The sequence below is a fragment of the Mustelus asterias genome, chromosome 19 (assembly GCF_964213995.1).
Source record: "Mustelus asterias chromosome 19, sMusAst1.hap1.1, whole genome shotgun sequence".
NCBI classification, from domain to species: Eukaryota; Metazoa; Chordata; class Chondrichthyes; order Carcharhiniformes; family Triakidae; genus Mustelus; species Mustelus asterias.
In genome coordinates this window covers 4,217,390-4,232,211 of record NC_135819.1, presented here as the reverse complement: position 1 = coordinate 4,232,211, position 14,822 = coordinate 4,217,390, and the positions used below count along the sequence as shown (strand labels likewise).

At 46.8% G+C, this 14,822-nt stretch overlaps 1 protein-coding gene across 5 annotated transcripts in view; it reads left to right on the top strand.

Moving 5' to 3' along the window:
- dock6 (dedicator of cytokinesis 6) overlaps nucleotides 1–14,822 on the top strand; it is a 226,535-nt gene that overhangs the window by 205,140 nt on the left and 6,573 nt on the right. For all 5 annotated transcript variants that reach the window (XM_078234904.1, XM_078234903.1, XM_078234901.1 and 2 more), the window contains 3 exons: nucleotides 3,583–3,819; nucleotides 8,244–8,387; nucleotides 14,311–14,417. In XM_078234904.1, the coding sequence (XP_078091030.1) occupies nucleotides 3,583–3,819; nucleotides 8,244–8,387; nucleotides 14,311–14,417 (488 nt within the window). The remainder of the gene's footprint in view (nucleotides 1–3,582; nucleotides 3,820–8,243; nucleotides 8,388–14,310; nucleotides 14,418–14,822) is intronic.

The following is a 14,822-nucleotide window of genomic DNA, read 5'->3' as shown; positions in this document are numbered from 1 at the left end:
CCTCACAAATTTGGTTGAGTTTTTTGAGGAGGTGACAAAAATGATTGACGAGGGAAAGGCCGTGGGTGTCGTCTATATGGATTTTAGTAAAGCATTTGACAAGGTCCCTCATGGCAGGCTGCTGCAAAAGGTTAAATCTCACTGGATCAAAGGTGAACTAGCTAGATGGGTACAGAACTGGCTTGGCCATAGAAGACAGAGGGTAGCAGTGGAGGGGTCTTTTTCTGATTGGAGGTCTGTGACTAGTGGTGTTCCGCAGGGCTCTGTACTGGGACCTCTGCTGTTTGTGATATATATAAATGAGTTGGAAGAAGATGTAGCTGGTCTGATTAGTAAGTTTGCAGACGACACAAAGATTGCTGGAGTTGCGGATAGTGATGAACATTGTCAGAGAATACAGCAGGATATGGATAGGCTGGAAAATTGGGCGGAGAAATGGCAGATGGAATTTAATCCAGATAAATGCGAAGTGACGCATGTTGGTAGATCTAATGCAGGGGGAGCTATACAATAAATGGCAGAACCATCAGTAGTATAGACACACAGAGGGATCTGGGTGTGCAAGTACACAGATCCTTAAAGGTGGCAGCACAGGTGGAAAAGTTGGTGAAGAAGGCATATGGCATGCTTGCCTTTATTGGACGGGGCATAGCGTATAAAAGTTGGCATATGATGTTGTAGTTATATAGAACATTGGTTAGGCCACATTTGGAATACTGCATCCAGTTCTGGTCACCACACTACCAGAAGGATGTGGAGGCTTTGGAGAAAGTACAGAGAAGGTTTACCAGGATGTTGCCTGGTATGGAGGGTATTAGGTATGAGGAGAGATTGAGTAAACTAGGGTTGTTCTCCCTGGAAAGACAAAGGTTGAGGGGCGACCTAATAGAAGTTTATAAAATTATGAAGGGCATAGATAGGGTGAACAATTAGAAGCTTTTTCCCAGGTCAGAAATGACAAACACAAGGGGTCACAAGTTCAAGCTAAGGGGGGCAAGGTTCAATACAGATATGTGGGGGACATATTTTACACAGAGGGTGGTGGGGGCCTGACATGCACTACAAAGCAAGGTGGTTGAGGCAGACACGCTGGGATCATTTAAGACTTACCTGGATAGCCACATGAACAGACTGGGAATAGAGGGATACAAACGGATGGTCTAGTTCGGAACACATGATTGGTGCAGGCTTGGAAGGCCGAAGGGCCTGTTCCTGTGCTGTATTGTTCTTTGTTCTTTGGAGGAACATGACGTGCCAGGCCTTGATGGAATACGGCCGAAAGGAAATTGTGGGAGAAATATCAGAGGCTGTGGAAATTATATTACAAGCGAGGGTGAAAATAGGACGCAGGACAGGGGAGTGGTCATTTTTGAAAAAGGGGGACAGCTATCCTAAGTAATTGTAGTTTGCTTAACATCTGTGGTAAGGAAAATGTAGAACTCTTTAATTAAAATGACTAAATATCCAGATGAAGGGAAAATAATTAGACACAACCCACACAGATTTCAGAAAGAGAAATCATGCTTGGCTTGTCTGGTAGTCCTTTAGGCTGTGACGGATATGCTGGGTGTAGTGTACTGGAAACGGCCTCTGACAGGAAACTATCAGAGAAGATTAAGGGGCTTGGAAGCAGGGAAAGGGTAACAAAGTGAGTTTAAACTGTTTTAACTGATGAGAGATGAAAATTGGAGTTAAGAACAGTTTCCAAGTGGTTGGAAGTACCCAAAAAGGTTCGATTCTTTGGCTACTTCTATTCATGGTGCACATCAGTGACTTGGACATAGAGTTAGAGGAAAGATACTAACTTAAGAAACAACTTATCACGCTGAGGTTTAAAGGAAGCTGATAAGATGGTTGAATTCAGTATCAGTAAATATGAACTGATATATATTTGGCAGAAAAATGCTCGTACTTTGAATGGCCTTGGAATGTGGAAGAGGGATTTGAGGGTTCAAGCTTGCATGATATTAAAGGCAACTCCTCGAAGGCGAATTTAAAAGGTGTACTAATGGAATACTGTACAAGGCGTAGAAGTCAAGATGTAACCAACCTGTATAAAACCTTAGTTGGGAGTACTGGCAGCTGTGTTGGGATCCATGTTATAGGAAGAACATACCACCAGACCCTTCAGAGCGCTTGACAGTCATTGAGGTACTTCTTGAAGTGTAGCCATTGTTGTAACATAGGAAACTTTCCAGTCAATTTGTACGCAGCAAACCCCCACAAACAACCATGTGATAATGACCAGATAGTATATTATTTATTGTGATGTCAACTGAAGGATAAATATTGGCAAGGACACTGCTGTTCTTCACAATAGTCATGATGTGGAGATGCCGGCAGTGCCAGTGCACTGTTTGAGAGCAGATATCCACTCCATCTGACGAAGGAGCAGTGCTCCGAAAGCTTATGGTATTTGCTACCAAATAAACCTGTTGGATTTTAACCTGGTGTTGTGAGACTTCTTACTTCACAATGGTGCCATGGGATTTTTCACATCCATCCAAGTAGGCAGATGGGCCTCAGTTTAAAGTTTCATCCGAAAGATAGTACCCCTGACAGAGCAGCACCCTCTCGGTACTGCACTGAAATGTCAGCCTTGATTTTTTTTTTGTGCCCAAGCCCTGGAGTGGGACTTGAACCCAGAACCTTGTGATGCAGAGGTAAGTGTCCCCATCAATGGAGCCACATACAAATCTGTACAAAACCTTATCCAGAGCACAGTTTTGGACTCCACGTTACAGGAAGAATGTTAGCGGCAATAGAAAATATTGGAAAATATAAGTACAAAAAGATTTGAAAAATTGAGCAGGTCTTTATTAGAACGCTACAGGTTAGTTTGATAGAGGTGTTCAAAATTAATGAAGGAATAGGAAGTAGATAGGAACAGTTGTGTTGAGAGACCCTGAGGAAAGGGAAATAGATGCAACATTAAAATGTCCAAAAATGCACAGGTTAGGTGGATTGGCCATGCTAAATTGTCCTTTAGTGTCCAACGATGTGTAGCTTAGGTGGATTGGCTATGCTAAATTGTCTCTTAGTGTTCAAAGATGTGTAAGTTAGGTAGATTGGCCATGGTAAATTGTCCCTTAGTCCAACGATGTGTAGGTTAGGTGGATTAGCCATGATAAATTGATCCTTATTGTCCAAAGATGTGTAGGTTAGGTGGATTAGTCATGGTAAATGCGTGGGGTTATGGGGATAGGGCGGAAGGTAGGGCCTGGGTCGGATGCTCTTTCAGAGAGTCAGCGCAGACTTGATGGGCCGAATGGCCTCTTTCTGCACTGCAGGGATTCTATTACATAAAAGAGATTTAGAACCGAGAGCAGGAGATACATTTTTCTGAATAGGATAATGAGATTGTGGATCTCTGTACCAGAGTTGGTGATTGAGCAGAGACTGGGATAGAGAAACAGGGTGGGCACATCGGATTAGAATACTAGGGGATTAGATACTAGATATCTACACAAACTAATTGGGTAACCAACCTGTTTGATTATTGTATTTTCTGTATCAATCCTGTCTTTCTGTTCAACCTACTGAATTTAAAAGTGTTCTGAAGAGCCCATTTATCTTTTTCAGGCGTACATTCAGATCACGTATGTTGAGCCTTTCTTCGACACCTACGAGATGAAGGACCGAATCACTTACTTTGACAAGAACTATAACCTGCGCTGTTTCATGTACTGCACACCCTTCACTTTGGATGGCCGCGCGCATGGAGACCTGCCTGAGCAGTATAAACGGAAGACAATCCTCACAACCTCACACGCTTTCCCATACATCAAAACCAGGATCAATGTCATCCATAAGGAAGAGGTATGGGCCCCATGCCAGGATGTCACTGCGTACGAGTGTTATCAAATCAATAAGGGCTCAGTGTGGGGTGGGAGGAGAGCAGGCAGCTTGGTTCTCATCGTGATGAGGGGTTTCTGTTAATCAGCAGAGCGTTTACCCTGTGTGTTAGCTTTTAATATTTTTTAAATTCATTCATGGGACATGGGTGTCGCTGGCTGGCCAGCTTTTATTGCCCATCCCTAATTGCCCAAGAGTCAACCACATCGCTGTGGCTCTGGAGTCACACGTAGGCCAGACAGGGTAAGGACAGCAGATTTCCTTCCCTAAAGGACATTAGTGAACCAGATGGGTTTTTCCAGAAATGGTTTCATGGTCATCAGTAGGTTCTTAATTACAGGCATTTTTTATTGAATTCAAATTCCACCATCTGCCATGGCGGGATTTCAATCCAGGTCCCCAGAACATTAGCTGAGTTTCTGGATTAATAGTCTGGCGATAATGCCATTAGGCCACCGCCTCCTTGTTTCAAATTCTCCCTATATATGAACAAAGCATTTAATACTCAATGAAGCCTTCATGTTTGCCATGTTTGAGTGAGTGAGTTTGTAATCTTGACACCAAAGTGTAAGATAAGTGCTTGTCATCTGTTCCTCATCAGAATGAGATCCTATCTTCACTGAGTCTCTTCAGGTTCGATTTCAACCCATGTTCCAGAGGTGAAAGTTTCATCACATTATTTAATTCTTAGTTTTACAAAGTTCTCTAAAGTTTAAAGTTTATTTATTAGTGTCACAAGTAGGCTTACATTAACACTGCAATGAAGTTACTGTGAAAATCCCCTAGTCGCCACACTCCGATACCTGTTCGGGTACGCTGGGGGAGAATTTAGCACGGCCAGTGCACCCTAACCAGCACGTCTTTCGGATTGTGGGGGTAAACTGGAGCACCGGGAGGAAACCCACGCAGACACGGGGTGATTGTGCAGATTCCACACAGTCAGTGACCCAAGCCGGGTATCGAACCCGGGTCCCTGGCGCTGTGGGGCAGCAGCGCGAACCACTGTGACACCCGGTGGCATTTCCCAGTGGTTTCCTCCACTAGGAACATGGTCACAAAAAAAAGGGTCTGTACATGACAAATTGGGCCAAAAATATCTTGAGTTTATATAGCGCCTTTCATGACCACCAACAAAGCAAGGAAGTATTAGTGAAGTCACTGCTGTAATAGAACATAGAACATAGAACAGCACAGAACAGGCCCTTCGGCCCACGATGTTGTGCCGAGCTTTATCTGAAACCAAGATCAAGCTATCCCACTCCCTATCATCCTGGTGTGCTCCATGTGCCTATCCAATAACCGCTTAAATGTTTCTAAAGTGTCTGACTCCACTATCACTGCAGGCAGTCCATTCCACACCCCAACCACTCTCTGCGTAAAGAACCTACCTCTGATATCCGTCCTGTATCTCCCACCACGAACCCTATAGTTATGCCCCCTTGTAATAGCTCCATCCACCCGAGGAAATAGTCTTTGAACGTTCACTCTATCTATCCCCTTCATCATTTTATACACCTCTATTAAGTCTCCCCTCAGCCTCCTCCGCTCCAGAGAGAACAGCCCTAGCTCCCTCAACCTTTCCTCATATGACCTACCCTCCAAACCAGGCAGCATCCTGGTAAATCTCCTCTGCACTCCTTCCAGCGCTTCCACATCCTTCCTATAGTGAGGTGACCAGAACTGCACACAATATTCCAAATGTGGTCTCACCAAGGTCCTGTACAGTTGCAGCATAACCCCACGGCTCTTAAACTCCAACCCCCTGTTAATAAAAGCTAACACACTATAGGCCTTCTTCACAGCTCTATCCACTTGACTGGCAACCTTTAGAGATCTGTGGATATGGACCCCAAGATCTCTCTGTTCCTCCACAGTCTTCAGAACCCTACCTTTGACCCTGTAATCCACATTTAAATTTGTCCTACCAAAATGAATCACCTCACATTTATCAGGGTTAAACTCCATTTGCCATTTTTCAGCCCAGCTTTGCATCCTATCTATGTCTCTTTGCAGCCTACAACAGCCCTCCACCTCATCCACTACTCCACCAATCTTGGTGTCATCAGCAAATTTACTGATCCACCCTTCAGCCCCCTCCTCTAAGTCATTAATAAAAATCACAAAGAGCAGAGGACCAAGCACTGATCCCTGCGGCACACCGCTAGCAACCTGCCTCCAATCCGAAAATTTTCCATCGACCACCACCCTCTGTCTTCGGTCAGACAGCCAGTTACCTATCCAATCGGCCAACTTTCCCTCTATCCCACACCTCCTCACTTTCATCATAAGCCGACCATGGGGGACCTTATCAAACGCCTTACTAAAATCCATGTATATGACATCAACTGCCCTACCTTCATCAACACACTTAGTTACCTCCTCAAAAAATTCTATCAAATTTGTGAGGCACGACTTGCCCTTCACGAATCCGTGCTGACTATCTCGGATTAATCCGCATCTTTCTAAATGGTCGTAAATCCCATCCCTAAGGACCCTTTCCATCAATTTACCAACCACCGAAGTAAGACTAACCGGTCTATAATTACCAGGGTCATTTCTATTCCCTTTCTTAAACAGAGGAACAACATTCGCCATTCTCCAGTCCTCTGGCACCATCCCCGTGGACAGCGAGGACCCAAAGATCAAAGCCAAAGGCTCTGCAATCTCATCCCTTGCCTCCCAAAGAATCCTAGGATACATTTCATCAGGCCCAGGGGACTTATCGACCTTCAGTTTATTCAAAACTGCCAAGACATCCTCCCTCCGAACATCTATTTCCTCCAGCCTATTATGTAGAAAGCATGACAGCACAGCAAACTCCTACAAATATGATAATGACTGGATAATCTGTTTTCATAATGTTGATTGAGGGATAAGTATTGACCAGGGAGAACCTCCCATACTCTCCTTCCTTATACAGTAAGATTTTTGTAATTCAGCCCTCTACCAACAGGAATTCACTATTAACTAGAATTCTGGATTCGGGACTCACCGGCAATAGTTACCGGTACCTGTCCTCACTCTGGTCTCAGCCTCCCGTTGCTCTGTAACATTATCTCTCCTCTGAACTCGATTCGTGCGTTTCTGCACTTCTCGTGAGACCATCCTGGAGTTCTTTCACTGGATGAAAACGCAGAACTCGTCTTGTATCTCAAGTCGGCTGGTGTATTTGATTAACCGGCACTTCCCAGCCCCGGAGCATGCTGGATAACACAGCGTGGTGGCACAGTGGTTAGCACTGCTGCCTCACAGCTCCAAGGACTCGGGTTTGATTCCAACCTCAGGTGACTGTGTGGAGTTTGCACGTTCTCCCTGTGTCTGCGTGGGTTTCCTCTGGGTGCTCCAGTTTCCTCCCACAGTGCAAAGATGTGTGGGTTAGGTGGATTGGCCATGCTAAATTGCCCCTTAGTGTCCAAAGATGTGCAGGTTAGGTGGATTGGCCATGGTAAATTGCCCCTTAGTGTCCAAAGATGTGCAGGTTAGGTGGATTGGCCATGGTAAATTGCCCCTTAGTGTCAGCGAGAGTAGCTAATGTAAATGCATGGGGTTGCGGGGATAGGGACTGGATGGGATTGTTGTTGGTGCAGACTCGATGGGCCGAATGGCCTCCTTCTGCACTGTAGGGATTCGATGATTCTATGACTCTTTTAAGAACATAGATGACTCTAATACCATGTGAGGTTTATACATCCATCCAAGAAGGCAGGTGGGACCTGCGTCAGTACGCCCCATCAGAAAGAAAGCACCTCCTTCAGGACTGCACCAGGGTGGCAGGTTTGATCTTTGCGTTCAAGCACTGGGGTGGGATTTGAATCTGGAACTTGTGGTTCAGAAGTGAGAGTGCATTCCAATGAGCCACGGCCAACACCAAAAGGGACATTGAGTGTCCAGGGAAGTACCACTGTTGTAATGTAGCTTAAGCTGTACATCTAGGCAGCCTTCCTGGAGACTGATACTCCCATTGAATATATTTGGAAGGAAACGTCTTGACCTGTTGTCAAGACAGTATTTGGGTTCTGATTGACTGACTGACCCCATGACCGTGCAGCTCTGTAGCCAGCCCTTCGCCACTACCACAATACCCCGTCACAGTGTGACTGACAGAACTTGCAGCACGAGTCATCATTGCCAATGTCAAGGTCTGCTGGAGATGCTGATTATTGCTGTCCACTTTTGAGTCTCACCGCTGTTGAATATCATATCCATCATCTTGATTATGAAATGAGCTGAAATAATTAGTTCAGACAAATAGTTGGAGGATTGGAGTAAGAAGGAAAGTCAGGGATGGATTACCCCTGGGGAGATCAGTGATGTGGAGAACACAAGAAGCCTCGAGAAGGAATGTGATGCCCAGTCTCATATTTCACATCCTGTATTCCCAACTGCAGATTATATTAATCCCAATTGAGGTAGCGATCGAGGATATGCAAAAGAAGACCCAGGAATTGGCTTTTGCCACGCACCAGGAACCAGCTGATGCCAAGATGCTGCAGATGGTATTACAGGGAAGTGTGGGAACCACAGTCAACCAGGTAAAGTATCTGCGCTCTCTCTCTATTTGGGTAGACTGTCTGCGAGCTCTGCCTAGTCGGATAAAGTGCCTGCGCTCTCCCTCGACAGGGAAAGTGTCTGCGATCTCTCTCCAGTCGGGTACAGTGTCTGAGATATCTCTCCAGTCGGATACAGTGTCTGCGATCTCTCTCCAGTCGGGTAGAGTGTCTGCGATCTCTCTCCAGTCGGGTAGAGTGTCTGCGATCTCTCTCCAGTCGGGTAGAGTGTCTGCGATCTCTCTCCAGTCGGGTAGAGTGTCTGCGATCTCTCTCCAGTCGGGTAGAGTGTCTGCGATCTCTCTCCAGTCGGGTAGAGTGTCTGCGATCTCTCTCCAGTCGGGTACAGTGTCTGCGATCTCTCTCCAGTCAGATACAGTGTCTGCGATCTCTCTCCAGTCGGGTACACTGCCTGCGATCTCTCTCCAGTCGGATACACTGCCTGCGATCTCTCTCCAGTCGGGTACAGTGTCTGCGATCTCTCTCCAGTCGGGTACACTGCCTGCGATCTCTCTCCAGTCGGATACACTGCCTGCGATCTCTCTCCAGTCGGGTACAGTGCCTGCGATCTCCAGTCGGGTACAGTGCCTGCGATCTCTCTCCAGTCGGGTACAGTGCCTGCGATCTCTCTCCAGTCGGGTACAGTGTCTGCGATCTCTCTCTAGTCGGGTACAGTGTCTGCCGTCTCTCTCCAGTCGGGTACAGTGCCTGCGATCTCTCTCCAGTCGGGTAGAGTGTCTGCGATCTCTCTCCAGTCGGGTACACTGCCTGCGATCTCTCTCCAGTCGGATACACTGCCTGCGATCTCTCTCCAGTCGGGTACAGTGTCTGCGATCTCTCTCTCCAGTCGGGTACAGTGTCTGCGATCTCTCTCCAGTCGGGTACAGTGTCTGCGATCTCTCTCCACTCGGGTACAGTGTCTGCGATCTCTCTCCAGTCGGGTACAGTGCCTGCGATCTCTCTCCAGTCGGGTACAGTGCCTGCGATCTCTCTCCAGTCAGGTACAGTGTCTGCGATCTCTCTCCAGTCGGGTAGAGTGCCTGTGAATTCTCTCCAGTCGGGTACAGTGCCTGCGATCTCTCTCTGATTGTACTGTCTGCATGTTTTTAAATTTTGGCACTGTCTAAGCTATGGATGATGATATGTGCAATGGAACATTTTTCAGATATGAACATGTTTAGTTTTTGGTATAGTTTACATCCTATAACTAGGTGCATATGTCTGCTACACCTGTATAGGCTGTTAGAACAAAACTATGAATTGGTGCATAAGTTGCCTCCTCATGCCTTTAATCATACACCACAACACCATGGCGAGCACTAACTGAAGGGTATATATTTTTAAGGATGAAGTAACACTGCCCCGATAACTTCTACATGCAAGGCCAAAACACCCCTCCAGTCCGCTGCTCCCTTAGGGTTAATTTGGCAGAATGCCAACAGCAGTGTTGCTGGTTCCAACTCTTCACATGCCTCGTGTTTTGCCTAGCAGTTTGGAACAGTATGTAATGCATTGTTATTGCAGCATCTGATCTGTGGGTTATGTTCTGACCATTTTCCTCTTTGTGACTGCCAGTGCTCCACCTCTATTCCAGGACTGCAGCTGCTGATTAGGATGACCCTTCCACTGTGTCATCGTCACCTCTGCTGCTCCTGGGATCCCTATTCCACTGACAGCCCTGCTGTCGGAGTCTGTTCTTCCGCCTGGGGTGACCCTTTTGTTCCATTGTGTGGCTGGGATTGCCTGCTTTCCCAAAGTATTTGATTTGATTTGATTTATTATTGTCACTTGTATTAACATACAGTGAAAAGTATTGTTTCTGGCACACTATACAGAAAAGCATACTGTTCATAGAGAAGGAAACGAGAGGGTGCAGAATGTAGTGTTACAGTCATAGCTAGGGTGTAGAGAAAGATCAACTTAATGTAAGGTAGGTCCGTTCAAAAGTCTGATGGCAGCAGGGAGGAAGCTGTTCTTGAGTCGGTTGGTACATGACCTCAGACTTTTGTATCTTTTTCCCAAAGGAAAAAGGTGGAAGAGAGAATGTGCGTGGGGTCCTTCATAGAATCATAGAAACCCTACAGTGCAGAAAGAGGTCATTTGGCCTATCGAGTCTGCACCGACCACAATCCCACCCAGGCCCTACCCCCATATCCCTACATATTTATCCACTAATCCCTCTAACCTACACATCTCAGGACACTAAGGGGAAATTTTAGCATGGCCAATCAACCTAACCCACACATCTTTGGACTGTGGGAGGAAACCGGAGCACTCGGAGGAAACCCACGCAGACACGAGGAGAATGTGCAAACTCCACACAGACAGTGACCCAAGCCGGGAATCGAACCCAGGTCCCTGGAGCTGTGAAGCAGCAATGCTAACCACTGTGCTACCGTGCCGCCCTAATTAGGCTAATTAACCCTAGGGGAGCAGCGTCACCTGCCGCCGAGGTATAGACAGAGTCAATGGATGGGAGGCTGGTTTGTGTGATGGATTGGACTACATTCATGACCTTTTGTAGTTTCTTGCGGTCTTGGGCAGAACAGGAGCCATACCAAGCTGTGATACACCCAGAAAGAATGCTTTCTATGGTGCACCTGTAAGAGTTGGTGAGAGTTGTAGCTGACATGCCAAAGTTCAAGTATGCTGCTTTCTTAAAACCATTACTTTCTTTTTTACAGCAACTATTTACACATTTGGACCTCTGCACAAGGTCTCAGTCTCCTCCTCATTCCAGCCTTTTCTTTATTCTCAGCAGCGATCTGACATCATTATTCCACCAGGATCATTTATGGTTTAACTCTTTGCACCTTCTGTTCATCCCGAGGGATTGTCGTTGAACCCCAGGCTGATGAGCTCACCCTTCCTGCTGCTTGAGTTAACCCTTCCTCCTTCAGTTGGGCAGTGTGGATTTTGTTTCCTCTCTACATCTGGCTCAGCTCTGTGCCTGCTCCAAATGCCCGCTTTTCCCTCAACTCTAAGGGATTTCCGATAGTCCAGCCACCACTGCAGAAGGCCTTGGGCTGGGTTAACTCTGAGCCTCACATCCTCCTTCAGCGGTGAGCCTAGGGCAGCTTTCTGTGAACATGTTTCCGACAGGCACTCCCCAGTGATGTGTCGTGGCAAAAGAGGGTCTCGAGTTGACCATGTAACGAGTAAAATCCTAGCTAGATTCTGTAATTAGTGTAATTTGTGAAGTAGATCTTTGAGTGGGACTGTTGTTCCTTGACAGACGAGGCATAAGACATAGGAGCAGAATTAGGCCACTCAGCCCATCGAGTCTGCTCCACCGTTCGATCATGGCTGATCATTTTTCTCAACCCCATTCTCCTGCCTTTTCCCTATAACCCCTGATCCCCTTATTAATCAAGAACTTATCTATCTCTGTCTTAAAGACACTCAATGACCTGGCCCCCACAGCCTTCTGCGGCAAAGAGTTCCACAGATTCACCACTCTCTGGCTGACGAAATTCCTCCTCATCTCTGTTTGAAAGGATCGTCCCTTCAGCCTAAGGTTGTGCCCTCTGGTTCTAGTTTTCCTACTAGTGGAAACATCCTCTCCACGTCCACTCTATCCAGGCCTTTCAGTATTCTGTAAGTTTCAATAAGATTTCCCCCTCATCCTTCTAAACTCCAACGAGGACCCAGAGTCCTCAACCGTTCCTCATACGACAAGCTCTTCATTCCAGGGATCATTCTAGTGAACCTCCTCTGGGCCCTTTCCAAGGCCAGCACGTCCTTCCTTAGATATGGGACCCGAAACTGCTCATGATACTCCAAATGGGGTCTGACCAGAGCCTTATACAGCCTCAGAAGTACATCCTTTGCATGAATGGCAAAATAGATGAATTACAGTGTCCAGTCAGGTACTGAGCAATCCATACATGCACGATCCAGGAAGAGACATCAGAAATTTTCTCTCTTGGTTTCAAGCATATCCCAGGTTTGTTTCCCGTTCCTTGCTCAGTTAGTTGGTCTCGGACAGGTTAGTGGCAGAGTCTCTTTAGTTGGTCTTATAACCTCTGCGGGGGGGGAGGAGGTGGGGGTGGATGTGTGATTAGTGAGGTGGCGTGGGAGGTAGGGGATTGAATCTATGGTAATGCTACTGTCCATTATCTGCATGCGGATGTTGGATGAGCAGAGGTTTGGGCTTTGCTAAAGCTAATACCTTCCAGTTAGCTGTGCGCACTGCTGGCTAGACCACACCTGGAGTATTGTGAGCTCAGTCCAAAGATGTGCGGGTTAGGTTGATTGGCCATTGCTAAATTGACCCTAGTGTCAGGGGGATTAGCAGGGTAAATGTGTGGGTTTACAGGAATAGGGCCTGGGTGGGATTGTGATCAGTGCAGACTCGATGGGCCGAATGGCCTCCTTCTGCACTGTAGAGATTCTATGAGCACCTCATCTTGGGAAGGATTTATTGGAGGGAGTGCGGTGTTGGTTTACCAGGACGATGCTTGAATTTCAACAGTAATATTTCAAGGAGAGAGTATCCACAGACTAGGGTTTGAATTTAATTTTTAATTTAGAAGTTAGCAATTATTTGATCAAAGTTTGCAGGGTATCGAGGGCAATGGAAAATGAAGATAGAGAGTAACCTGCCAAAAATCTCCGTCTTTGTTCGTGGCTGGGATTTCCCAGTGCCACTGAAAGTGAATAGAGTTTTGGCTGGAACGCCAAACTTTCCGTTCTCTCTTACAGCGGGACGGCCACAGACATGATTGGAGAATCCCGCCCGTTATTTGGCTGGGATTTGGGGCATGGTCAGAATTTTCAGGGGTGTAGGTTTCTGCAGAGAAAGGGGACAGAAGTTTGGAACTCTCTTCTGCAGCTGGGAGGTCAATTGTCAATTTTAAAGATGAGGTCGATAGGTTTAACTTCAGCATTCTGTATTTAGGGATCCGGGGGGGGGAGTCAGATATACGGAGTTCGCTCGCAGCTCTCACCGAATGGCAGGGCAGCCTGACAGGGTTTAAATGGCCTCCTCCTGACCCTATGTTCAGAGTCATGCGCTCATTAGTGAATGAGGAATAGCGGATGGGATTCTCCGGCCGCGCTTGTCCCAAAACCAGGAGAATCCTGCACGAGGTCAATGGACCTTTGCGTGGTCTGTGGTCATTCCCCGCCCCCAATCCTGCCCCCGCCCCCTTGCTACAATTTCCGTGGCGGGCAGGACAGGAGAATTCACAGAATCACAGGACGCTACAGTGCAGAAGAGGCCCTTTGGCCCATTGAGTCTGCACCGACACATGAAATGTCCTGACCTGCCCACCTAATCCCACTTGCCAGCGCTTGGCCCATAGCCTTGAATGTTATGGCCTGCCAAGTACTCACCCAGGTACTTTTTAAAGGATGTGAGGCATCCTGCCTCCACCACCCTCCCCGGCAGTGCATTCCAGACCCTCACCACCCTCTGGGTAAAAAACAACTTTTTCCTCAAATCCCCCCTAAACCTCCCATCCCTCACTTTTAAATTGTGTCCCCTCATAACTGACCCTTCAACAAAGGGGAACAGCTGCACCCTATCCACCTTGTCCATGCCCCTCATAATCTTGTTCAACTCAATTCCCCCAACCATCTGCACATAGAACAGACTCGATGGGCCAAAGGGCCTCTTCTGCACTGTAGCGTCCTGTGATTCTGTGAATTCTCCTGTGCTGCTATATTCCAGAGTCAGTGTATACCCCCCAGGAGGAGGTGAAAAGTGGGTCAAACTATAACTTACATAAACTATATCCATATACTCTGAGCTTACTCTTTTTCTGTTTTAAGTCTGTTCAAACCTTCACCTCCTGACTGTAATATTATGTCAAACCAGCATGAATTTAAACGTGACAGCAGTTTGTAGAGTTAGTAACAAATGTCCCTGGTTGACCCTGATTTTTTTTTTCTGGAATTTTCTCAGGGGCCTTTGGAAGTGGCCCAGGTTTTCCTGGCAGACATTCCAGATGATCCCAAGCTGTTCCGACATCACAACAAACTACGCCTCTGCTTCAAAGACTTCATGAAGCGGTACGTCGGTATCTCTTGTGTGTGTGTGTACAGTGTAGCAGTCAACAAAGGATTAACTTTGCATTACAGCTTGCTACTTCCTTCAATTGGACAAACACCAATGCACTGTGACATGCGCCTTTGAAAGCCCTTCCTTAAACCACCCACTACCAAACCTTTGCCTTAAAAATCCCACAACATTCACCACCCTGTGGCTGAGGCACGAGGCAATGAACCTGCTCTTTGTGCACTAGTTGTAGACCAGCATCAGACCGGTGAGTGCAGACTGATGGACAATAGTGGCTGCCAGTTACCAGATGGCTGTTCTTCCTCAATACAAGACAGTATCTTGACCGTCACTCTTAACATCGTATTGTTATCATCATCACAGTGGTTAGCACTGCTGCCTCACAGCACAGTAAGAAG